General features: G+C 42.4%; 1 protein-coding gene across 1 annotated transcript; it reads right to left on the bottom strand.

Moving 5' to 3' along the window:
* Positions 1 to 19,374: 19,374 nt before the first annotated feature.
* On the bottom strand, positions 19,375 to 27,174 carry CYSLTR2 (cysteinyl leukotriene receptor 2). Its single transcript, XM_072358667.1, has 2 exons — positions 27,146 to 27,174; positions 19,375 to 22,048 (listed from the first exon to the last, which is right to left on the bottom strand). The coding sequence occupies exon 2, from the start codon at positions 22,019 to 22,021 to the stop codon at positions 21,080 to 21,082; it is 942 nt and encodes a 313-aa protein (XP_072214768.1). The 5' UTR covers positions 22,022 to 22,048; positions 27,146 to 27,174; the 3' UTR covers positions 19,375 to 21,079.
* Between the last annotated feature and the right edge of the window lie 224 nt (positions 27,175 to 27,398).

Raw genomic sequence — 27,398 nt, 5'->3', positions numbered from 1 at the left:
ATGAAAATGTGGCCCAACTTTCAGAAGAGAGTATCCTGATGATGAGATCCATCACTTGGGATGTTTTCCTCAGGATATGTGGCATTAGGATAAACATGGTGCTAGCAAATACTGGAGGGAAGAGCTCTGCAGTGAAGCACAGTAAAGCACAGGTGTATTATTTGGCTAAATCTTCCCTATCAAAATCAGAACAGGGACATGCCACAGTACAGCACTGGGCTTATGATGCTCCCTTACCCTAAAGATGACCCAGGACAGTTTCTGTGATTTATTCCCAAAGCCATTGAGTTCTTGATGTTTCCATTACAAGGTAGTGTTTGTATTAGCTCATGGCTCTGATGCGATCACTAACTTACTGATTGCTCTGCACTGCGACAGCTATGAGCAGCCCCTGGGCTGCATCCTGCCCTAGGATTCTATGTGTTTGGTCTTCTCACTAGTTTAAGGAGGATGGATCCTCTGTCAAAGCTCTGACACAATGCAAATATAGGAAGGAAACAAGTAAAACATATGTGAATGGATTTTGGTGCCTTTGGTTTTAACATTGAGACTGTAGCGCGTTCCAAGACATGTAGTTTATGTTTCCATTAGAAAGACGTGTTGATGGCTGTGGATGAAATAATCTTACAGAGTGCTGCAACTTACCCTCCAATTACAAAAACAGGATACTTATGATACAGAAATGGAATGGGGCATCTAGGACAAGAAAAGATAATTCCCTGTCAGTACCCAGTATTTCCAGGATAACTTAGGGTGTGCACATCACAAAACCTGGCAGAAAGGAGAAAACAGACATCTGACATTTCATTCCATGCCTTTCAGCTTCCAATAGCAATGATGAACTGAAGCCAAAGCAGTTGTTTGGAAATTTATGATCAATCAGGGTTACTGGGCTTTGGCTTTAGGTCAGGAGGTCTCTTGGGGGTCATTCATCTCTGTGAAATGTTCCGTGTCTCTTTTATTGATGTTTAAGTTTTGAGCGACTGTGAATTACAAGAGTGGCACTGATTTATGTCAACTGGCTCAAGGTTTGTAAACCAGAAGTAAATTTTGGCAAATGGAGCACTAACTCACAGAATCACCAAGGTTGGAAAAGGCCTACAAGATCACCCAGTCCAACCATCCACCAATCACCAATAGTTCTCACTAAACCATGTCCCTCAACACAATGTCCAAATGTTCCTTGAACAACTCCAAGTTTAGTGACTTCACCACCTCTCTGGGCAGCCCATTCCACTGCCTGACCACTCTTTCAGAGAAGTAGTATTTCCTAACATCCAGCCTGAACCTCCCCAGTGTGGCTTGAAGCCATTCCCTTTAGTCCTATCACCAGGGAATGGCGATGTCCTATTTCCTGTTTCCAGGAAATTAGAAGTTTGTTCCCATTTACCTGTACCTCGTTGTTCCTGTTGTAAAACTGGTGGCTGGGCTGATTTGAAAGTCGTCATGAAACAAATTTTTCTATGCTCTTTAGGAAGGAAGGAAGGAAGGAAGGAAGGAAGGAAGGAAGGAAGGAAGGAAGGAAGGAAGGAAGGAAGGAAGGAAGGAAGGAAGGAAGGAAGGAAGGAAGGAAGGAAAGAAGGAAAGAAGGAAAGAAGGAAAGAAGGAAAGAAGGAAAGAAGGAAAGAAGGAAAGAAAGAAGGAAAGAAAGAAGGAAAGAAAGAAGGAAAGAAAGAAGGAAAGAAAGAAAGAAAGAAAGAAAGAAAGAAAGAAAGAAAGAAAGAAAGAAAGAAAGAAAGAAAGAAAGAAAGAAAGAAAGAAAGAAAGAAAGAAAGAAAGAAAGAAAGAAAGAAAGAAAGAAAGAAAGAAAGAAAGAAAGAAAGAAAGAAAGAAAGAAAGAAAGAAAGAAAGAAAGAAAGAAAGAAAGAAAGAAAGAAAGAAAGGAAGAAAGGAAGGAAGGGAGGTGCTGGAAAATACAATACACAATTATCTTCTGCTGTGCAGTTTATTAAACAAAGTCTCTAGCCTCTTATATATTATAGTCTTCATATTGGCATGAGCCTTGAAGGGGAGCGAGGCATAAATATAGGGGGAAAAAACAATGAGAGAGTGTATTTTTGCAGTTGTCTTCTTCAGCAACATAGAAAAAAAAAGTAAAAAGAAATGAATCAGTTTTTAATAGATTGTGCACTTTCGGTGGCAAAGAAAACTGTTCTAAAATCTTTAGTTTAAAATCACAGTGATCAAAGTGATACTTAGAATTTAAAGGAAAACAAAATAAAGAGGAAAAGGGGAGCATCTGTGAACCACAATAATTATTGACCAGAATGCAAAGTCCAGTGCACCTCTCAGGAGAAAGCCAACACAGCACTGGATATGCAAAATGTCTACAGACCTAACCTGAGAAATCACTAGGAAATTCCCCAACTCTGGGTGTAGAAACTTGCCTCAGCTGAGCCTGTCAGTGAATGCTTTCCCACGGCAGGGTGATGTGTGCACTGACCGCAGGGTTGGAGCAGTTCTGGCGACTAACTTACCACTGACCTCTGCTGGGAGGAATCGCATATATTCAGCTTTGTGTCACCGGTTCTGCCCTGCTGATACGTGATGGAGAAGCCTCTGGCAGTGCCAAATTCATATACATGCTTGTGCATATATCTATATGTTGTATATGCACACCCATGCGCTGGAATCTGCACCTTCCATCCTCACTGTCACTGGGATTACCCACATGACCAAGCTGTATAAAAGAGTAAGCACAGAGAATCATAGATTCATAAAATCATTAAGGTTGGAAAAGACCTCTAAGAGCACTTAGTTCAACCATCAGCCCATCCCTGCCATGCCCGATAGCCACGTCTCTCAGTGACAAATGATGTTAAATAATTACTGCAGAGTAATTATTTAATTACTCTCTAATTATTTAATTAGAGAGAACAGATCAGTTGAACCCACAGTGGAGCAGCAAGAGAAGTTCAGGATGTCACAAAATTTTGGTCAATCCAAATCAGAAATTGTACCGGCCATATATCACACTGGCCATACAGAACAGGACTACATCTGGAATCTTTGTCCATGAAGTGACGTCAGTTTATGATGCCACAACAAATCACTGAGACTGAATGAAGAATGCAGACAAACAGGATTTATTCCCTTATTGAAATATTTAACAGCACTCCAGCTATCTGTCTACTGCAGGAATTTATTGCCATGAGAATAGAGGGCGAATCAGATTTTAAGACTGGAGATAGCAGTGAAAAGACAGATCTTGATTTTATTGAAAAAGAAATGACAAGATTTAATGAGACAAGATTTAGTGTGGATGAAGGAGAGAAAAGAGTCCAGATCACAAGGCAAAGGAAAGAAAATGGAGTTGTCTGCTGTGATAGATGATGCAGAAGAGGCCAAAGGGACAAGATCTGGATTTCCTTTTGATGAGTTTGTGTTGGGGTGGCGATGGGAGAAGGTATAGTTGCCACCATGGAATATGTGAGAGGTGGAAACAGAGAAGTGAGAGAAGAAATCAAGAGGCAGGAAAAAAACTGTAAGTATGGAAGGATTTGGGAGGATGCAGCCATTAAAGGAGGAGGGAAAGGAGTGCAGCACTTTTTTCTATTGCAGCCATTTGGATGATCTTCACCTTGGATGTTTCCTATCAGAGAGGGAAGCTGTAAGAAACAAGATGCCAACAAGAAAGAAACAACTGAAAAAAAACCAACCCCATCTTGTTAGATATCTCATAACACAGCAAGCTTTAGTGCCATTTTTATACAGCAAATGTGAAGCCATTGGATGGAAAACAGCGTTAAGCAGCCACAAAGATAAATTCAGTGCTAACCAACATTTCCGTCAGACTTTCATCTGCACACTCATGCCATTTGCCATCCTCCAACTGGTAGGCAGCGGAAAGGGCAATTGTGGCAAGTCCCATGTGTGAAAACAGAAAACCACATCCTCTATGCTAGACCCCTTTCTCATCTAAACCCAGGTTACTCCTCAACATCTTGATATTGATCTAGTTATTCTTTACTTATGGGAAGGAAAACACTCATTTTAGTGCTTCGAATTCCTGTGGAAATTCTTGAGTCCATCTTTCTGCCACTGAAGGTCTTTGGGGCAAGGTTACAGTGACAGTTAAATTCAAGCTTCTGTCTGCCCTTACATAGAACTGACTGTGGTACTTCTTTCTCACATGCATTTCTGTCATATTTCATAATAAAAATATCTTTAGAGGGCTTTGCTTGGCCCCTGTGGCCTGTTCCAAATGGCCCATCCCAATGCAAGCTCTTGGGAATGCTTGTGAAATTCTTGTGAATTTCCTGTCAATACAGGAATGGGTTTGCCAGAGCTTATAAACATGACGGAGGCCAACTTTTTACATGGTTTGATAGTGGTAGGACAAGGCTTTAAGCTAAAAGAGGGGAGATTTTGATTAGATATTAGGAAGAAAATCTTTACTCAGAGGACAGTGAGGCTGTGGCACAGCTGCCCAGATAAACTGTGGTTGCCCCATCCCTGGAGGCGTTCAAGGATAGGTTGGATGGGGCCCTGGGCAGCCTGCACTTCTGGGTGGCAGCCCTGACATCCAGGGGCAAGGGGGATGGAACTGGATGGGCTTTGAGGTCCCTTCCAACCCAAGCCATTTGGTGATTCCATGATTCTATGATTCTTGTCAGTTGTAACTCGGCCACACAGAAAGCTTATATGGCTGATCTGCCAAGAACTGAGGGGTGCATCAAGATTTCCTATTAGATTCTGAGAGAGCTGAATGCAGAGGAAAACAAAGCTGCCCAATGAATATATGTTAGAAGCTGAAATTATGAACTAATCCCAGCTTTTGGGTGGTAACTGTGGGTCAAGGTAACTAGTAAAATGATTGGAACTAAATTTCAGCACAAAGCCTAAGGCTTTTGACAGTATAAAACCTGACATTACTGTGCAGCCAATATTGGCCGTATTAATAACAAATGCTGCAGAGCTAGCAGTAACTTTCAGAGGAAGAAGACAAGACTAGAATTGCAGAAGTTAATTTAGATTTTTTTAGATTTGTTTATTTTATTACCTGAAATAAAGTAGGAGTAAACACCATAAGAGCTTAGTACAGGCAGAGTGGCATAAATTGTACTCACCAATATTAAAGCAATTACCTATATAGATGTAATATCGGTGATTTGTTGCAGTGACTGATATATAAGGTTTGACTATATTGCTATTATGTGTTCCCCTTATAAAATGACTAGGGAAGGATCCTGGATATTTAAGTACCAAAACTCTGTTCATTCTTTATCATGTGAGGTAATAGCTGAGTTCACTGATCTGATTTGGCGGATCTCAGTTTGAGAAGAAAGAAAGTAATAAGTACCTGACTGAGTGTCTCCTAGGTTGATCTGAGGTCCCGATAGTATCTGTTAATCTCTGCTGAAAAGTGAGAAGCAGAAGTCACAGTTTGCACATTTCTTTGTAGTTTAAGCATTTGAAGCGGTGTCCAGATCCAGCTTTGGGCTCCCCCATATAGTCACCTGTGCTACCAGGAATCACCTACTCATATTTGGCACCACGGCACCTTTGCAGAGCTGGTAGCTAATACACAGTAATTGCAACAGACACATATCAGGGTGTTTTGTCAGGATATCTCCCACCATTTTAAATGACTTGAGTTTGACATCATGAGTGACTACATAGGGATGTATGGACAACTGAAACCAGTTCCATGTTAATGAAAACAGAGGAGCTTAGAGAATCATCGAGCTAACATTGCCTCTGTTTGCACCCATAATGCTTAGTGCCATTGGGATGCCCTTGCGGATCCCATTATCATGTCTATGAGCCTTGTGTCAATGCAGAAGGGCTTCTAAATGGCAGTAGACTCATATGTGTGTGACTAGATTAAGCATTGAATCATCATCATTGGAATTTAGACCTCTCAATGACATGGAGACACCCTTACCTGGTTGTGATCCTACCTAAGATATGTGTGAGAGTGCGAGAGCACTGAAGATGTGCGGAACTGTTTAGAGCAGTCTTTTCTTGCACCTTGAGATCACAACACTGACTAGTGGGTGAGCACCATTAGGCTTCTTTGGGAATGGGTTCATGCCTTGGAGAATTTTCTCCCTCCAGCAAAAGTCTACTGGCGACCAGGTAGAGAGGTTCCCAGCCTCTCCTAGACGTGGTATTTCAGAGAGGGCCATGCTGTGAGTAATGAAATAAATCCTAGAGGCAAAACTTTTGGCTAACAGCTTTTCTCCTGGGTTCCTAAGGTTTCCCTTAGATATGTTTGTGTGAGTACCAGGTGCCCAGGAAAAAGTGGCTGTGGCTGGAAGGCCCAGCTGTGCCCATGGCCTCGCTTGCCATGCTCTGCCCTTTCCATCCCTTGTGTCTGGGATAAGGAGGTAGAGTGCCTTTGTGTACAAACATTTGTATGAGTTCATTCAGCACCTAAAATATCCCGATGTGTAAACAAGGTGGCTGTTTTACTCCCCAAACCTCTCTTGTATGACCAGTGGCCCCCTCAAAAATGAGAGGCTGCTGCCACAATCTGAAGCCCTTTCAGAAAATAAAACTTGCAGTGGATTTTTAGCTCAAGTCAAGATTCATCTGTCACGTGTGGTGTGATCTGGAACCATGAGTTCCTTAGAAAATAGCCTTTTTTGGGGATTTTGATTAAGTAAGTTATCAGCTACACTTAACATAATAAGAGGAGAACGTGGCTGGATGTAAGTGTCTATTAGCTGACCTCATATGGATATCTTTATTGTTTCATGCAACTGAAAAACTTCCCTGTGAGGCTAGCAGTAATCCCACTTGCTAAATTGAATTTGGAAGTCTCCATTCCATATATGGCAAGAAAGAAAGAAGGAGGCTTGCATGTATACGTGTGTGCTCAGGTGTGGAAAGAGGAAGATAAGGAAAGTAATAGTTGCATGGCTATTGCACACTTGCCCAGATATTTAGGGTGCAAACCTTGTTGCACTTGGCAGGTACAGCAGGGTCAGCTCTGTTTTGACTGGACGATATGATACCTTCCTGGGTGATATCAACCTCTGGGGTTTGGAACTAGATGACCTTTGGAGGTCCATTCTATAATTCTATGATCCTATGATTTCCACCTTTGGGCTGCTACACAAGAACATTTTTCAGGACATTTCTGGGCAGAGTCTCTGTTTACTGGAAACTTACCTGAAAAATTCCTGAAAGATGGAATCAATGTATTCTGATGCTCCAACAAGGAGAGCATGATATTCAACCTTGATGGCCATCCTAAGGGACCACCTTCTTGAAAACTGATGTGAGTTTTGAGCCCTTTCTGTAAATTTCAGTGCTCTTTATCTTTCCTGGCACACTGACAGTTTCAAACCTAGCACTGTGCAAGGACTTTGATTGACAGTAACCATCTCCCCTCTTATCCTTTCTCTGGAGTGCTGGTGGCTAGAAATGTAGGAGCCCAAACCTCCACTATCAGATGTCACTATGCATTAGCATCATTCTACCAACATGGAATTACTCTAACACAGCAGGAGCTGCAAGAGCCCAACACAGCTTCCAGACAGGATGGCAGATATTTTTAATTGTTTGAGAACATCACTTTAACAGCCTTAAATCAATCAGAGCTGACACAGGACTGTATTTGTCCTCAGATCCCAAAGGGTTCTTCCTGCATTTTAATGCGTAGCTTGAGTGAGTGCAATTTACTGGTACAGTGTATTTTTAGCCAGAAGATAGGTTTCTTTTGTATTGGCTCAGGAAGGTGAAAGTTTATCATTTAAAGAGCTTGGTGATGCCACCTGTACCTAGGGATTTACTTTTATGAGCTCGTTCTGTGTGCTGCTATGCGACAGCTGCATCTTAAAAGCTTGCATTGCTTTGTTGAAAAAAAAAAAAGTCATATTTGGAAACAACAAACTGCGTGCAGTGCTTAACAGTATAGCAGCTATTTAAATTTCTAAGTGGTAGAGCAGGACTTGCCTCATTTTTCTTCACATTTCTACAATGCTACTCATGTCTTAAGATCCACATGTGAAAATCAGAAGAAGTCACTGACTTCTGTGGAGCTACGCTGAGTTTATACTGGTGCAACAAGGCAAAACTATTCATACTTGTTGGGCTCTTCTTCCAGCTGGGAGTCTCCAAAGACTGATCGAAATCTGCTCACCACACTTACAGATCAAGAATGTGGCTATTTCTGCTACTGCTGCTGCTCTAAGAAACACAGCCATTCATGGTATTGGCTGCATTTTGCACAGGGGGGAGTTAAAACATGACTAGTTTGAGTGAGCAACTCAAGGTGGCACAATGGGGAAGTGGCCGAGAGTCTGCACAGTGCAGAACAGCATCAGGGATCATCCGACATAGGCTTCTGGTGCACAAGGGTAGCTTCACCCCTCCTTTAGACATTTATAGTATGCTTCAAACCTTCAATAGATGTAACTGGCTCAAGGTTCCTTATCTCACTCTGAGATCAGGTGGTGCAACATGGTTTGTGTCCATGAGCTTAATCATTCTTCCATCTGCAAGGCAATGTGGCCACACTATTTCCTGATGGTGAATAGTCAAGGTGCTGCTTTAGGCTGTTAACACAATCACTCTTGTGCAGAAAGGATCAGTCTTGAGCAGGAAAGGAGCAGGTTCCCTTGCCTTCCCTTCCCTTGTCAGAAGCACAAAAGCAGTTTGGACAAAAGCAATCCTTTGTCCCAGAGTTGTCCTCTGAATCACCCACATTACTGTTGACTCATTTCTACTTGATGGAGAACATGGGAGGAAAACAACAGTCTCTGTTGTTCTGGATCCTGTACTTGCCTTGATTAGTCTGCATGTAGGTTCTACCCTGTTGAAAGCAGAAACAATGCCTCTGGCCCCAAATAGCATCACTGAACATTAAGTTAAGTCAGGGTTTGGCCAAGACCACAAAGTAGGGCCCCTACTAGTGTTATTTCTGCAGAACACCAACTGTGAAAGAAGCTGCTTCTTATCACGCTTTTCAGTCTTCTTTCCAGCTATTACTCATGTGTCTTATTGTCTCTCACACACCCCACAGCCTTGAGAAAATATTCAGGCGGGCTCACTGCTGCTGATGCTTCACATTGTTAAGAGCCCACAGCTCTAAATGTAGCTTCATTCCAAGAGCTAATATTTGGGCAGATCTTTTGGACTAGTGTCTCCTAAACCCCTCTGTTCAATCTGCTTCTCTAATATGCAACACTTAACTATCACATGATAAGTATAAGACACTCATAGTGAGACTGATGTATGTTAAACTTTCCATACTGCTTCTTTCACTGCAGCATGCATTTTGCATTTTCCTCTCTGCTACTGAATGGCTTTGCTTCCTGGATTAAGCAGTAACTTTGTCTCCTTTTCTCTCTCTCTTCTGTCTCCTTTCTTTCCTTTTGCTCATGCCTTGGTGTCACTCTGTTTCTCTTTTTTTTTTCCCTTCTTTTTTTTTCATTCCACTATGTTCTTTCCTTCCCTTTTCCCCCCTCTTCCTTTCCTTGGGTCTGTTCCCCCTCTCCAATTTTCTGCAGCTGGAGAATCAATCAATAGTTAGCAGCTAGCACCAAAACACAGTTATAGCTCTACGAACAGAGAGCAGCTTCCAGCACTAATTCCCATACAGAGATATTACTCACCAAAGTCATAATTTTGTCAATGTCATCTTGGCCTGGTCTTCCTCACCCAGTCTGGAATCCGCCTTGGGATCTCCTATGCTCTCAGTGACGACAGCAAAGAAGCCATGTCTGCCTGGCCAGCTCCATGGCTCTTCCCACTGTGGGCCAGGCCATTTGCTGCTCAGAGATGGGATCAGTGACCTCTGCCTCCAGCACCCGCTTCTCATTTAGCAGAAATGTGGAAATTCAAAGAGAGTTGCCCCACGGAAGTCTAAGCTTGACTTCCCAAGCTGGCTCACGCTGTGATGAGTTATCCTATTTTAAAAAAGGTTCGATGTCTGATTTCTTCCTTGCTTTCCATTATTTTCCCTGCCTTGCACATTTCCTCTTTTCCTCTTGTGTTCTTTCTTTGCTTCTCTAAATTGTCATTGTTTATTGCAGTTTCAGTAATTCATCAAGTTAATATAAATCAGCAGTTTCTTGATAGTCATAACTTCAGAGATTGACCATTTATAGGAAACATTTATAAGAGAAGACTTGCTCTGGTCCAGCCCATGTGCCACAGCACTTAGCCTTCTTCCCCAGGCTGGGAGAGATCTAGCAGATGGCATTGCAGGCTGAAGAACAAACATCTGTAGTAAGTTTTTTCATTGTGGGGGGCAATGACTGACCAGATCTTGGTTACTACTGCTACTGAAGAGGGAGAAAGAGAAGTATATAGACAAGGCTAATTGTCCTTCTCTAAAGATCACAACTGGTAGTTCTGATGGAAGAAGCTGGAAGCTGGGGGCAACTTTGTAGTGTGGGTCCTCCAGAATCACACGTGAAACTCAACCATTTTTACCTTGTTATCAGCAATCCTACCACAAAAAGTGAGCACATGTTAATAAATTTAAAGCAAGGGATTCACATATCATGGTGAAACACCCATAGGAAATGTAAAATGGGAACTTCTTAAGTGGTGCACAGTGTGAGACCACTTATCTTTAAGCATCTCCACATTAGTAGGTAAAAGAGAGCCAGACCAAGCCCAGAAGCTGATTATCTCCAGATGTCCCTCTCGAGGTTTTTCTGAAAACCACTGTGGGTGTGAGCTGGCCCAGGATACTTGGCCTCATCTTTTATCCATCAGAATAGACACTACTGTAGAGGCACAACAATAGCAGTTGCACTGCCTTCCTCTGTTAGGACAAACAGAAGGGGGCAAATGGAGATGTATTACCAGGCCACAGGGCAAAAATGAGCCCTTGGAGCAGCAAGTAACAGTGATAATGGAATGGAATCTATGCAATTATAAAGTGGCTTATGTTGAAAGGAACCCTGAAGATCATTCAGTCCCAACCCCCTGCCATGGACAGTGCCACCCAGCAGCTCAAACTGCCCAGGGCCCCATCCAACCTGGCCTTGAGTGCCTCCAGGGATGGGGCATCCATGGCTTCTCCAGGCAGTTGGTGCCCTGTGAGTAAAGAATTTCTTCCCGATATCTAATCTAAATCTCTCCTCTTTTAGTTTAAAGCCCTCTGTCCTGTGTAAAAGTTGGTCTCCCTCCTGTTCATAAGCTCCCTGCATGTACTGGAAGACTGCAATGAGGTCTCCCTGGTTTCCTTTCCAGGCTGAACAATCCCAAATCCCTCAGCCTTTCTTCATAGGAGAGGTACTCCAACCATCTGATCATCTTCATGGCCCTCCTCTGAATCTGCTTCAACAGCTCTGCATCTGTTCCATACTGAGGGCCCCAGGCCTGGATGCAGAACTCGGAATGGGGCCCTATGAGGGAAGAGTAGAGGCATCCCTCTCCCTGCATCTCTTTTGATACAGCTAAGGCCACTGTTGGCCTTGGCCATTGTCTGTCCAGATCTCTGTGGATGACATCCCTTCCTCATTATTCTAGCGATAGACTAAAATATAAACGCTTCTTTTCAATAATGTATCTTGCAAAAAAATTTCATATTGAAAAAAACTGTGGAAGGCAAAGGAGAGAGTCAACGTATGAACAAAGCACCTATGACTGCATTTAGATCATAAACCAGAAAACTGTTTCTTGCCACCATTGGGAAAAAGAGTTTCAAAGAAACATTTTCCTAGAGCAGTCTAACTGCTTTTCAGGTGTCTCTGATCAGTTTGTGTGCATAGACGTATGATGTTGTTTCTGGATACAAAACAGCATCATCCCCCAGGAGATCCCTCCCAGTGCTGGGTCTCTGTGGTTTTCATGGAACGGCAACCGGGAGATTTAAGATGGGATTTGTCTTACCCAAGAGTAGCAATTTGTAAGGTAGAAAAAAGGCTCAGTGAATCACTCTGAGCTGCCATTAAAGTCAATGGAGCAACTCGTACATCCCCTGCATTAGGATAGAATAAACCAGCACTGGGAAAAGCCCATCTCTTTCTGCTATATGGGGAAGGATGAAGGACTTACACATTAATCTTGTAAGCATCTGAAACTCAGAAACTGCTGCTGGTTTTTCTGCGCCAAACTCTCTGCAGAGTATAGTAAGAGGGAAAAGCTGTGTTGGGTCCCATGGGTTGGTTTAGATGTGGCAAGAGCTCTACAAAGCAACCATCACTAAAGTCACCTATGTGTGATCACAACCACTCCAAAGGTACGAAATGGTTCACCATTTTTGTATGGTGTGTCCATTGGTGAACCAAACCCAAACAGCAGAAGGGAAGTGTGCATCACAGTGCTTATGGAAGATGCTATCTGAATTACAGCAGAAGAGAGATAACAGCTCTGATTTTCCACTGCTCAGCTTATTAGAAAACCACCAGCAACACTTAATTACCGGAAACACTGACAACTCTTGGGCCTCCATCTCACAGGATGACTCATGAAGAAGGTGGAGACATCCTGATTGACGCTACAGCTATGAAACACTGACCTAATATCCAGCAGCAGTGCACAAAACCCCAGTTGTGCTGGGAAGGTTGGGCTGGCGGAACAGCCTCTGTACTGCAGGCAGGTGACCTGCAGGGAGGAGAAAGTGATCTTCACAAGGACTGAGCTGTATGCATCCTGAGGGAAAGAGCTTGCTTATGGTAGCTCTTGCAATGGAGCAATTCAGGGAAAGATTGGAGGAATAAATAAGGTTTCTTACAAAAATACATCACAGGCCCAGAGGGAATTATTTCTGCCTTATTGTGTTTTATGGGAAAAAAATGAAGCTGTATCTAATGTGCTGCAGCGTTTTCAGAAAATATACTGAGCTTTCTTCAGCACCCTCATGCTCAAGACACATCTCTTCTGTCTCACTTGAGATACCCAACGCTATCTGAAGCGAATCTCCTGCACACAGGCAGATGTGCTTGGGATGCCTCAAATGCACGTAATCGCAATGTGACCTCTTTATATTTCTCTGAACTGTGTGCTAGTATGATTTCTATCACAGTGTGGTTTGCAAGGTGGAAATCCCTGTTCTTTAAGTCAGTGCCTTGCTGACTGCCGCAAAGTTCTGCTTTGAACTTCAGGCTTTGCTTTCCCATTCACCACATGTATGTTCACTCTGTACCACGGTATGGTATACAAATATTGACGTCTAAATAAACTGATTCATTTTAAATTACCTGGCATGGGCTAGAAAGCATCTGGCTGCATCAGGACATAGCTCCACGAACATGAATTTGACCTTCATAGAATCACAGAGTCATAGACTGGCTTGCGTTGGAAGGCACCTCAAGGACCATCATGCTCCAACACCCTTGCCTCAGGCAGGGCCTCCAACCTCCAGATCTAATACTAGACCAGGCTGCCCAGGGCCCCATCCAACCTGGTCTTGAACACTTCCAGGGACAGGGCATCCACAACCTCTCTGGGCAGCCTGTGCCAGCACCTCACCATCCTTATAGTAAAGAATTTCCCCTGATTTCCAACCTAAATCTTCCCCCCTTAAACTTAAAACTTCATGCAGTTATGGTCTCTGTGCTCACTTCTTCCCTACTCAGACCTGACTTAACTTTTTCACCTCTCATAGAAGTTAACATATACTCTAAGATTCTTTCCTGTGCTTCTTGTTTTGGAGTGCTTCCTAAATATCCTGCTTGGATTTAGAAAATACAGCATCAGTGCAGTTTTCATCTGATTTTATATCTTTCCATGTTTGCTAGAGGCAGCTGGGCAATCCCACAGCCTATGAGCAAAAGTCCCCAGAGCTGCAGAACAATCTGTGTTCTGTTACCACCTCCGCTCATAGCACATCTTTTCTGAAACAATAAAATTTGATTGCTTCTCACACATTTGTATATGGGAAGAAGATATAATACTGTCTTCTACTGGAGGAAGATTATATTGGCCTTCAAATCAATTTCAATTCCCCTCGAGTCTTCAATATAATTTTATTTCATCTTTATTTTGGGGTATTACATTTTCATCGCTTCATTCTACTTTAAAAATTGGAATTCTCTCGATGCCTTCCACAATGATAAATTAGTTGTAATTGGGAACATTGCTCTTGATGGGAGAGAGTGGTTTTAGGTTAAAAGTCCTAAATATTAGAATATAGAATAATAAATATAGAATCCCTTTACTTTCTTCAGTGCTGCTTTGAAGGGTCTGTTTTTTCTCTAGATCTCCCTCTTTCCTCCGTGTAAATTAAAGCACTCTCCAATGGAGTTTGCACAGAACTTCTTAACACTTAATGTTTTAATTTGATTTATTTTTTAAGATCTGTCCTAGATATTAATGGAGCACACTCAAAAAAGACACAAAAAAAAGAGTTTGGCACTGGTTAACAAATATTTATTCACTGGCTTTACAAATGAATATCTGTGGTCATGTATATAAATACATAAATGTACAAAAAATGCATTGTGTGTGCCTGTATGTGTGTGTGTGTATATATATATATACTCATGTACACATGTTTCTAACATGCTACACACTACATAAGTGACAATGCTTACCCCTCTTTTTTTAATTTTCTTCTCCTGCATTTAATTACTGGATTCTAAATATAAAATCCAGGACAAATAAATACGTACCGAGAAACCAGGGATATAAACACAGTCCAAAGACAAGTATGCCATGGGGCCATGTGATGGCTATGATAACTCCCATAATAAGCCAAGAAAATAACATCTTGAAATATACTGAGTATGAAAAATGAAGGAAGTTCTCAGCTACGAGCACAGTCCAAGTAACTTGGGTACATTCCTGGATGACTTCAAAGGCTCATTCCTGGCAGACTGATTCAAACTAAATGAATTTCTGAAATGGAGATGTTGCCATGACTATCTATTCCTGGCAGAGGTTCTGTGAATTCCTTACTTTTCATTTGATGCTTTCTGAGAAAGCCTTTGGCATTATTTCTCTGACTTTTGGTTTCTCTTTGTCCCATGTCTCTGGTTCCCTATGAAACCTGCAGCTGAGTGAGCCCTGAAGTCAGTATTAGCAAAGCTAAGGTGAGTGCCCGCATTTCCAGATGTGGAGCAAACACATTTGTTGGTGTTATGCCTTCCTCCGAGCAGCCACAGCAGATGAACTGGAGAAGATTCCCACACAGTAGAGCTGTGTTTCATAACATACACAATTTTCAGACTTCTCGTTCCTCAGCTTTCTGAAACAGATGTGGCCTGACCGCAAAATGCTGTTGGTACAAAGCACATGGAGGCGGGGAGCCCAGCCACCCCTGGCAGGATGGCTGCAGGCCCCTCCTGAGGACCAGCCCAAGATGCCTTCCACGCCAAAGAAGGCCCTGTCTGCGCTTGGTTTCTCTTTGCAACTCATCCCTTGCCGGAGTTCCAGGAAAAATAATTTTAAGGGTATTTTGCTGATGGCTGAGATATTGCTTACAGGCTGTATGTTAGCTTTTTTCCCCTTTCTTTTCTTTCTTTGGCAGCTACAAGGATAAACCCAGAGAGAATGAGAAAAATAATCCAGCCCAAGAGCCATCATACATCTTACGAAGGTCTTTATTACTCCAGCTGGAGCACTCTCTTTTGGTGGTCCCTCATCACTAAAAGAGAAGATTTAAAACCAGCCCAGAAATGTGAATATGCTTTAAAAAACCAGCACTATCAGATTGATTTTTTTTATCCTTTCTTTTTAAAATTTTAAATCTCACTGAACCTTATTGCAGACAAGACACTGAATGTAGCCATTTTGCACAGCACTCGGTTTGAGTTGATGGCAAGCGTGGATAATTCCCTATATAAAGGTGACAGCAGAAGCTCCAGAAGGTGGAGGTGGTGTTTGAGGACACGGTTCAGTGCTTCTACACTGGCCTTTCTCAGGTGCACACCCGCTTGGGTAGCCTACTATAGTAGCAAGCACTCTGACCAGCCATGTTTGTGGTCATTCCTGTTCCCTGGGCATGCTCCAGCTGCATCTGATCACACCAGCACAAACCCACCCTGAGCATTAGTCCTCCTCACACGGTTATGTTCTGGCTGACACAGAAAGGAAAACCAGATGGAAGAGACCAAGTGGGAAGGAGGTGCTCCAGCAGACCACCAGCGTGCATGACAAAAGGAGTACATCCAAGTGATGTTTCTGTGTAATCATCTTCTCTAAGCTCTTAGCACTAAGTACAGTTCAAGACTGGCCTCTTCCCAGTCACTTTAACTTCAAATTTATGATTGCACATAAGTAGAGCTTTTTGCTTGAACTAGCTGGACTATGTAATATAGAGAAGCATAAGATCGGATGGGAATGGCATGGGAGAATACACTGTATAATTTTCAGAGGAATGGAATGTTCAAGCCAACACTCAAAACCAAAGAGGCTTAAACACACCTGCAGGTCTTTTCCAATCATAGGGTCTCTCATTTTACTTTCAGGGTGACTGCAGCTCAAAAGCATCCTTGGTCTCACAAAGACAACCCATCTCTATGCTTGCAAGGAGCAAGATGATCCCAGTGTCTACCAACATGGCTTGCAGTTCCTCTTGCTGTTTTCTAGCTATCTGATCTAAAGTTTACATGTCCCTTCTTTCTGGAGGGATCCTGCAGACCTGACCCACAATCAGCAAAGCTCAGCAGTGTGCAAGGAGATAACATGAGCAACCAGCTTGTCAATGAAGAGGACATCTTCTTCAGGTTGTGATATGCAAGGGAACAAAAATTGAAGTGACAGATTTTCCTCAAATGCCAGTTCTACTGGTACACAATACTTACAAGAGCCAAAAAAGTGTTATTGTTGCCTTTCTCTGGATTATCTCAGGAGTCTGCAAAGCCATGAGCAAAGAGCAGCATGCTGAGGCAAAGACAGGCAGCATCTAAATGAGCCTTTCCAAGCACTATTCTCCAAGCAAAGCTTTTCCCCTAAATCAGCCAGCAGTAAGTGCTTGTAAAGACCACGGTATCGCTTCGTGAAAGCCTTCAGGTTATTGTGCCCTCTTCAGTCAGCACCCAGGCCCTTTATAAGTCAATACAGATGGCAAACACCAAGGTTCGGAGCTTTATTTCTTTGAAAATGGAGGCTTGACTTTTTCTTCCATGAGCAGGGATGTGACTTGAGTGACCAGGTCTGGGCCCCAGCCTCAAACAGCTTTCTCCTTACAGCTGTGAAATCAGAGGAAGGGGATGTGGTGGTAGAAAACATGCCAAAAGGGAATTCGGGATGAAGGAAGCTATTTAATTCCTTTGGCCTCTAAGGAGGCTTTTGGCAGGTGGATGTACAGATGCAACTACATAACATCAGCTGCATATAGTTAAATATATTGTTTATCTTTGCAGATGTCTGGAAAGATTCTTATATATACACAGTGCAGTGGTGTGAGAGGTTGGGAACTGCAGTCATATAGCATGGTCAACACTGACCAGAAAGGCAAAATAGCCTAGAATGTTACTGGACTCCCTCAAAGTGTCTGCATTTGCACTTTTATTACACTCATGGAAAGAGACCGTCTTTTAAACTGGCTCATATACCACATAGGATATCATAACATTAATCTAGGGATGGGGTCACTGTGGAAATAACAACATACTCCTCTTGAATGCAAATATACTTTATTATTTTGGGTGGATTTTATTTCCATTCCTGTCAACTGAAGGTGCAGCAAGTCACTTCTGTCCTGACCACCCCAAAGGACTGAGAGGAGCATCAACAACTCTAAGATAAGGGGAAAAAGTCCAACAGCTGCTCTGCTGCCAACACAACACGCTGTTGCAGCACAGCGCAATATGCAACTTGGAGGGGATGCTGAGGACAGAAGTATTTTTCTCTTTCCTCCAGACTTTCTTAAGAGCTTAAAATATAAGCCCTGTTGACAGGATGTGCGTTGAGGAAGGCAGAAGATATGACATGAAAATGAAAATTACACAGGATAATGTATTGCTTGTAATAATTCATTACTTGCATTTATATAAAAACAGCATTATGTATGTTATATACTCCTTATGAGACACTACATATGTACTGCAGATAATGTATAGATATTACAATGTATAATATGTATATATTGTAATCCTCGCTCACATTATAATTTAGACTACTACTATATGTAGCACATTGCTTATATTAATCTTCTCTGTTAGATAAAAACAGGTTGCTCAACAATTCTTGTCCTACTCACTCCAGTCTTCCCTGGAAGACTTTTCTTCACCCTTGGCTAGTTGAGGAGTAATTGTGTTGTTTTTTTTTTCCTTTAATCTGTGACACTTTCATTTTTAATGCATATAGAAAATAGTAAGGAGCAGGTTTGCCCTCTGGGAAGGCATAGAGTCTCATGTGGAAAGCAGAAAAGACAGAGGCATGTCCATAGTCCTCAAAAATTGGGTGCTTCCCTGTGCACTGCGACACTGCTCCATCAGACAAACTTATCCATACAAGGGCCTCTGAGGATGAAAATGCAAACATGAGGAGTGATATTTCCTTGTGCTGAGGGTGAAGTGGTTCAGGCTACAAGATTACTTTAGAAAATCTATTTTGTCTCTGGTGTAGCTTTGGATGAAAAAATTACTTTTGTTTAGAAACTCCAAGGATTTCTTGAATGACTGGAAAACACACATAGGAAGCTAAATTTACAATCATTTTCGGGTAATTAAATCATTTATGATCACTTAAAGGCTTCAGTTTCTATACTTAGGTCCCTCTTGAGCTCAAAATTTTACCATTGCTTTCATTTTCCATGGGTGTAACTATTCATAGCTTTTGTCTCCTAGAAAAGAGGAAGCGTACCAAGATGCTTTTTTTCAGGGCAGGTGGTCCCTTGAGGGACCCAGGGGCACTGTTAGTAATTTAACTGTTCTCTGTAATAACCAGTTTTATAATTTTTATAATAAATACAGTGGGGAATTTTTACTACATATTTTATTTCCACGGTGAAGGTCACTGGTTTTATGCACTGCGTGTAGAAATATATGAGGGTTTTGAATGGAGAAATAACAGTAAGCGTGAGCATGGCATGTTATGCAAGTTCTACTAAAGCTGTGCATTAGGATATCTGACAAGGATGATCTTCAATCCTTTTGCAGTAAATAATACTTAGAAAATCTACTATTATCCACTCCCCAGATTTGGTCTCACATTCCCAACCATTTTCTTGGTGAAGTGAAGAAGGCAGCGGGGTGCTCTCACATATCCAAAGACGTTTCTCCCTTGTGAAATGATAGCCCATTTAACAAAATTTCACATCTTTGTCTTTCTCCCCCTGCACTCCTTGTTAGCTGTGCAATCAATACAAAGCATAACTTCAGCAACTAGTAAATCTAGTTTATTGAAACTTAGTTTTGACAGCCCATTCAATTGCTGACAAAGTTGTATCATAGTCTATGCAAAAAAACTTAGAAGTGGGATAAATTACTTTTTAGATGCAAAATGATCCACTAATAGGGTACATTTGGATAGGCACAGTTGCAAAAGCATTAGTGAGATTAGGCTGAGGATAACCACCTCCCTAATTACTTTCCATTCCCTTGTTGAGGTGTACAACATTTCATCAGAGGCTCTGGGATTGTCTCTTGTCCCTGCTCAGATCAAGAGAAAACTGTAGAAAAAGAGGCTGTCTCCTTTCCTTCTATTTACTTCTTTGCTCTCTCTTTTTGCACAAGCTCCCATCTTGATCCGGCTGCCATAGCAGTTCAGAGGCATTACTCCCTGTTCCTTCAAGAGCATGGGGCTCAGCACTGCAGGTGTTTATATGGCTTCAGTAGGTCAACTCTAAGACACGTAAGCCAATTTGAGGTATTAAATTAAGAGTCTGGAACATGAACATTACTAAGATTTAGTGATAAAATGTTGTGCTTACATCAAAGAGAGAACAGAATGACTAAAACACATTGACTCTTCAATTGAACACAGTCCTTACATAGCCAAGAGAAGTGTGATTTTCCCAAGGACATGCCGAGTACTTTTCCACCTGACCAGCAATGATTTGTTTTCTGTGAATTTGGGACAGAGCAGAAAATAGCAGGTTAGAGTTATTTTTGCTTGGTAGTAATAACATTCAGTTTATTGAGTGTTTTCTCCAGTGAAGTTCAGAGCATTGAGAAAGCACCTTCATTGTCAGAAGCCTTCCTCCGGGTGGATTTCACGAGCAGAGAAGGCCCCAGCATTGCTGACGATCTCAAACAAGAGGCTGTTCTACTGGAAAACATGACGAACTTTCTCATCTTTATTTTTTTTAATTCAGCATTCAGTGAGGTCAAGCAGAGTTTGGACCCTGTTTTCACTTAATTGTAACCGTTTGGATTTGCAGGAAGTATGTTAGAAAATAGGGACTTAAAAATGCAGACAGCAATGCTGTGATATTTTCCAAAGTATGCATAGGTGTAGTTCCTCATTGCCTAAATGGTTTAGTTTGCCTCTGGATCCCTGCATGGAGATGAGCTGCCAAACCTCCGGTCCTCCAGCTCCATGCCAGCTCCCATCCTGCCCTCATTGCTAATCATCACATCATTAGTGTCACCCCAGTACTCATACTTTTTGCTGGAAATTGTCACCTCGCTTGGTAATCAGTGAAATATTATGCAAAATGCATCAGCGGTCTCCTCAGAAAGGCATATTTAGAAATGTTAATGCTTTCTGAACAGACTGAGCTATCGTGGGTTTTGTTTGGCTCTCTTCTTGCTTTACAGAGTCAGCCACAGCAGATAGTATCTTCACTGTTTATATTCCTATTACGTATAAACTTCTGGCCAGAATCTGAAGAGAGATCTGGCAGGGGACTATGAAGACATCGGGTGGCACAGCATCTAAGGCAGGCACTTCTACACACACACAAGAACATGGAGAGCAGACTCTCACATGATCAGTTTCCCTTCAAATCAGCATCTGTGTATTGTGAAATGAAAGAAATGCACTCCAGTAGCAAGGTAAATTCCTTTTGTTCCCTTGTTGTGAAGAGGGTGGATATTGAAAGTAAATCTGTAGCTCTCAGTAGAAGTGGATCACAGATCACACCCAGGCACCTGACCTCCAGTCACCTGCACTGCTGAGCTCCTGTCTTGGCATTGACCATCCTCACTGAACTTTATCCCAGACACTTTTGTTCCCTGGCACAGTGCAGTATGGTCAGCAGCACATAGTTTCATTCATCACGTAGTATGGATGCAGTCTAGATGTCTTGGCAGGAGTGCAGGAACGTAGTACTGCAATTCTACATGAGCTCCCTTCGGTATAAACTTCTGATTCTTGCTTTGAAATTTTCAGCTGCAAAGTAATATAGCACGGGGTCCAGGCAGCTGTTGGTGGCAGCAAGGCAGAGTGAGACCACCTGTGCTTTGTGCACAAACAGCTTGGCTGGGCTGCAGCCACCGAGCAGTAGGTAGACCGTCCGCAGTATGTGGTATGGAAGGAAGCACAGAAGGAAGAGGATGAGAGTGATGATGATGGTTGACAGTGCTTTCCTGTGACAGACTGCCTTCTTGCGCTGGGGAGTCCTGGACTTGAGCAGAGCTCTGATGGCAAAGATGTAGCAGACAATAATTGTGCAAAAAGGCAAGATGAAGCCCACAGCAAGGACAAAGCTGTTCATCATGAGGAGCCTGTGTGTGCTGCTGGGGTGGAGGTCCAAGCACTTGGCTGGGTTTTTGTACCCAGCAATTACTTTGCTCAGCAGAGGGCTGGAGGCTGCCAGAACGAAGACCCATATCACTGCACACATTATCTTGGCATACTTCATGTTGCTTACTTTCCAGCTCTTGAATGGGTAGACGATGGCCATGAAACGAACCACACTGAGCACGGTGAGAAAATAAATGCTGCAGTACATGTTCACATACATGGTGTACGTCATGATCCTGCAGAGGATATCGCCAAACACCCACTGTGATCCCAACAGATAATAGGTGGCCCGGAAGGGCAAAGTGCTCACAAACATGAGATCCGAAACTGCCAAGTTCTGCATGTAAATGTTTACTGAGGTCTTCTTCTGGGAAGGCTGGAGGAAAACATATATGGAGAGGCTATTTCCAACACTGCCCAGGAAGAAGATTAAGAGGTACGCAATGGGATAAATGACTTGCTTGAAGGCATCCGTGCTACAGGTGAATGAGCTGTTAGTGGAGCTGTCATTTAGCATCATCTCAGAAAAATTCATTGTCTGGAGTAGGAGCTCTCTGTCTCTCTGCAAAAGTATAAAGAAGTAAAGTGAGTGCGGAGCTGCAGTCTCTGCAGGGAGATCAGTGCTAGGACTGTTTCACAGGGCAGAAATTACAAGACGCAGTGGAAATTAAAGCTTCCTGAATGAGTAATCACTTTGTGATGTCTCGGTAAATGAACACACCAGCTCTAAATGGTTTCAGTATTACAACAGCTGGTTTTTTGTTGTTGTTTGTTTTTTTTTGGTTTGCTCTTTTTTGGTTGTTTGTTTTTTTGTTTTTGTCTCAAATTATGAAAGAGCTGTCTTTTAGAAGTGGATGTTATGCATTCATTTTAATGGCAATTCCCTGTCCTTCTCAAAGCAAAATAAGCCAACTTGACATTGGCCATTTTGCAACAGGGAGGTTATGAGTTCCTGGATACCACCCATGGAACCTTCAAAAACTGATCAGTAAAAGAAACCATCATCCACCAGTAAGCCTGAGCTTCACAATAGGATGAAAAGTCAAAATAACTGAATTTGCCAATAGGAACCGGCCAGATCTTCCTGGTACAATATCTGCTGTTGACAGCATGTCTCTCAATATGCCTGAGTGATAGCAAGAACACACTGATGTACTTCAACGTGTATAAATTAATGATGTTTTGACCTGAAACACTATAAATACTATTCTCATTCAAGGTTCTTTTTTAACTCCCTCCCCGTCACACTGCATTTCTTCTTTCCTCTAGTTAGTTTCCTAGTCTCTTTTTGTGGGGCCTTTTCTTCATTTACTACTTTTCCAACCTTTCGTGTGCTAATATCTTCCATCAGACATTCATCTACAGGTACTTCCATGGCAGCCTGCATTAGCAGCCCTAATAAAAACGGCCTGTGGAAAACAGGTTATTTCCATAGAAAATGATATTTTCACTCCCATGAGGCTATATTTCAGTCAAATCAAAACAACCAGTCAATAAAACACTCTAAATAGTATACACATTTTTTTTTTTTCTTATTAAAGTCCATTTCCTTGCTAAACTCCTGCCTTTTTTCTCTCAGATGATCTGTAACTAGTAGGCTTCTAAAATCATAGAATTATAGAATACCCTGAAATGGAAGGGATCTGTAAATATAATCAAGTCCAACTCCTAAAAGGAGGTCTCTGGTTCTGTTACTTGTTTAACAGTGGGACAGCAATGCTGTCTCTGCAACTGCCAGCACATCCCAGAAATGCACTGAAAAAATTTAGCCTAAAAAGCAGAACTATATGAAATTTCCAAGTGCATGGAAAAAGCTTTAATACGTCCCAGTGAGAAAGATAAGGGCCTGGTGGTATAGGCTTGCAGGTTATGTCTTTTTTTTTTTGGACCTCACAGTCCTCATAATTTTAAATAAAGTTATTTGTGTTCTTGGAATTTCCCTACAGGGAAAACTTGGGCACCTTGGACTACCACTTACACACTATAATAATGGCAACACTGTAAATGGAAACTAATAAATTAATTCAGATACTTTTCTGTGGTACAAGAGCTGCTCTGTGTTGAGGGCAGCCAGTGACCTCTTCAGGGCTCTGTGTCAGAGTACGGATCCCTTAGTATAGCAATCAGATGTGCCCCAGAAGTTATTTTTTTGTGGCCAAACTGTGAGGCAGAGCATGGGAAATGGGACCTACCCAGGCTGGGTTCCTAAGAAGCAGAACTTATCCCCTGTAGCAGGATGGGACTGCGGCAGCTCGGGCTTGGGGAACAGGGGCTTTCACTCACAACAGTAATGTGGCCATCCCTGCAGAGCCTGAAATCATCCCTCCAGGAAACAAGGACAATAATGTCTATGAAGTACAGGAGTGCTGAAGACTGGAACTGGGCAAACTGAACACTCGTTCTCCCCTAAAGGAAATCTCCTTATTTGAAAGTTTCTTCTCCAGTGTAGGGGATAGACAACGTAGGCTTCCCAACAGAACAATTGCAGTCCAAGGAGATTTCGTAGAATCATAGAATCACAAATGGCTTGGCTTGGAAGGGACCTAAAAAATCACCTAAATGCAAGCCCTATGCTATGGGCAGGGTTGCCACCCACCAGGTCAGGCTCTTCTCAGGGCTCCATCCAACCTAGTTTTAGTACCTGGTACAAAGTTACTGTCTGACATCAAAGTTTTCTGTGTGGGACTAGGAACCATCTTTTCTTCTAATGGAAGTTGGTCCCTATTTTACAGGGAAACATCACAGACCAGTGTACTTCAAAGAGAAGAGACTTTTCATGGTGCTTTGCTATAGTCCAAGCATTCATTCATACAAGCCATTTGCAAAACAGGAATGAACAGGAGGGGTTTCAGGTGTAGGACCAGACCTACAGGGCCCCCCATAGACTTCAGAAGGTATATTGGCGGTACTATTATCCTTCTGAGAAAAACAGAGGGACAGAACAGGACAATCGGAAATGAGATTCTCTCTTGAGTGGTACTGGAAGACTTCTCTGCTGTCTTGTAAAGTATATCAATGGGAGCCTCTGTGCCATGATGCTGGCTTGATAGTAATGATAGTGTAGGACATATAGGTGAAGGAGTGGCACTGTGCAGGAAGGACTGTGTAACTAGCAATTGCATACAAATACTATGGCTAAAAGTCCTTGTGGACAGTCATTCCATCTTCTAATAATGAAAAAAAATATAGTACTAAGGTTATGCTACCAAACTCCTCACCATGATAATGATAGTCATCAGGAAATGTTAGAAAAGCTGAAAGCAGGTAGTAATGGCAGGAAATTTCAAGTTCAGAACAAGATATGCAACAAACGCCTAATTCCTAGGACAAATGGTTCTGCAGTCTGCAAGACACGATGCTTTTTGATCTTTAGTGCTGCACAGGCCCCAGTTCTGGCAGGGAGGGAGGGAAGGAGCAGTGTACCAGCAATCGTGGTAGGAATCACAGTGTCAGTGTTGTGGGAGAGAGGAGCAGTCCCACGACCAAGAAGTCTACATCATTTTAGAGGGAATAGGAAACAAGTAAAAACAACAAACAAACAATCAAAAGAAACCGCACAAAACCCAAACCACACAACAGCAACAACCAAATCACAGAGGATTCAACAAAACTTCTGTTAAGTCGGAAGAGCCAGATGCACTGGACATACATGAGTAGGAAATATCAAACTGAATAGACAAATGAGAGGCCAATAAGTAATCAGGACCAGATGGCATTTGTATGAGTACCCTAAAGGCTCTCAGACTTGGACTGCTGTCCAAGGCACATAACCCACCATTATAATCATGTGCCATTCCAGGGGACCATTGCATCACCAGGGCAGCTCTTCATCTACAAGAACAGCGTGAGAGAGAAACTTGGGGGCTGTGAGTCAGCAGTCCTGATGCCTGGGAGCTTACTGACCCCCAAGACCGATTTCCATATATATGAGAGCTGCTCCAAAAGTAATGCCTCCTGTTTTATTGTTTTGGCTCATGACATTAGAGACAGAAGGTGGTATGGCAATAGATGTGGAACCTTCCCAACAACATCCCATTACATTTTGTTGGCAGGTGCCATCAGGGGGACAGTCTGACAAAATGGTGTCTGACAAGGAAGTGTGTTTGAAACAAAGGAGTATCACAGAGTTCTTCCATGAGGAAAAAATTACACCCATTGACATTCATTGATGCCATACTGGAAAGTCTGCAGATGAGCATTTTAATAGAAGGTGATAAATGCTGGAGCAAATAACCTAAACCTTGCTTACATGATACAGAACTTGAAACTGTTACTGTCAAGAAAGGGAATTTGGCATCAGCGATGGAGCCATCACCAACTGTTTGCCAAAGTCATTTCTGCATTAGCTGCAGCAGAAGCAGCAAAAGTTTGAAGAAAATGAGTCACATCACCAAGAAGTGTGGGACAGCTGGTATAAAATCACCTGGTATAAAACCTTCCTGCATTCCCCCAGTGAACGTGCCATGCAGTTCTGTTCTCTGCACCCCCCAAAGAAAGACATTATAGTGTTAGGGAACAGGCAGAGAGGGGTGAGTGAAATCAGCAAGGTGATGGAGCAAGGACTCGAAAGCATGGGTAAATTCATCATGGACAGGAGGAGGATGCAGTCAAGGTTTACAGGTTTCTGAAGGAGGTGGATAGTGTGAATGTACCACTACTGATGCGTTCCCACATGGGGTGCTCAGCAGGGCTGCTGGGAGTCTATGGTCTGGCAGATAGAAGAGGGCCTTTTTTTGTGTCATCTCCTCTCACTGGGGGAGGTGAGCTGGAAGAGGCTGCTGCTAAAAGTGTAAAAGGGAAACTCTCCATTTCCAGACTGAGAAGTTTCTCACATCCGCTACTTCTAAACCCCGAGATCTCTATAACACAGAGAATGTATTTTCAGTGAGGTGTTCTGCACATGCAGTGATAAATAAAGGTATCAGACCATTCATTCAAAATACATGACTTTTTTACCCTAAGAGATTAAATATATTGATCCGATTGTATGCCAGGAAAAGGAGGTGCTCCGTGCATCTATCACAACAGCCCTCAGTCTGAAGAAGGCTTCTGCCACAACAATCCCATACTCATAATGTTAAGGCAGTTATGGTATTGCTGCTATGTTTGGGATTGCTTGCATCTGCCTCTGTACCCCGAGAAAACCAAAGTTCTGACATGTCTCAAGGTTCCCATTGGCTTTCCTTCTGCTATTCGCGTTGTGTTTCAGGAGTAGCATTACCAAGAATAATGTAACAGAACGCAACATTTGGAATTAACACTGAATTACATCCACCAAAACATGCAGCACTTTATTAACCTCGCTGCATGCACAATATTTCAGATAAATAAGTTCAGACTCTAACTCCTAACCTCTTTAATTTTAAAAGTTTTCCATTGACCACATATTTTTGTCATCCTGTTAAAAGCCAACACTCACTTAATCAGACCCACTACTTGACTGTCATCTTCCATCTGGAAGCACTGCAAGTTACATAAATCCACCCTTTTTTCTGCCAAAGAAAATTCTCGAGTCCAACTTTATCATAGAGAAATTTAGTTAACGATCACAGCTTCTATCATATGCAAAGCTTACCGCAAGCAATATATAAGCAGATTGTATTTTATTCACAGCAACTATTATATCTTAGTCAGAAAAAGCAAGCAAGCCTTGTCTTACCTCAGCTGGTGTGCCTTCTGGTGTGCTCGGTCTCCTTCTTCTGCCCACTGTTGCTTACCACTTTCAGTTTTGTTGCTTGAAATCAGAAGCACGAAAACTTGAAGCAAAACCCAAACGCTGTTTACGCAGAAGCCACACAAGAGCAAACAGTAGTAAGAAAAGGAAGTAGGTCCTGATTAGTAGATCTTACGTTTTCTTAAGAGAGAAATGTTCTCAGCTCAAGGAGGGCTGCTAGCAATCACACGGCAGTGTC

This window comes from Excalfactoria chinensis, chromosome 1 (genome assembly GCF_039878825.1).
Source record: "Excalfactoria chinensis isolate bCotChi1 chromosome 1, bCotChi1.hap2, whole genome shotgun sequence".
NCBI lineage: Eukaryota > Metazoa > Chordata > Aves > Galliformes > Phasianidae > Excalfactoria > Excalfactoria chinensis.
This window is presented reverse-complemented; position numbering and strand designations above follow the sequence as displayed.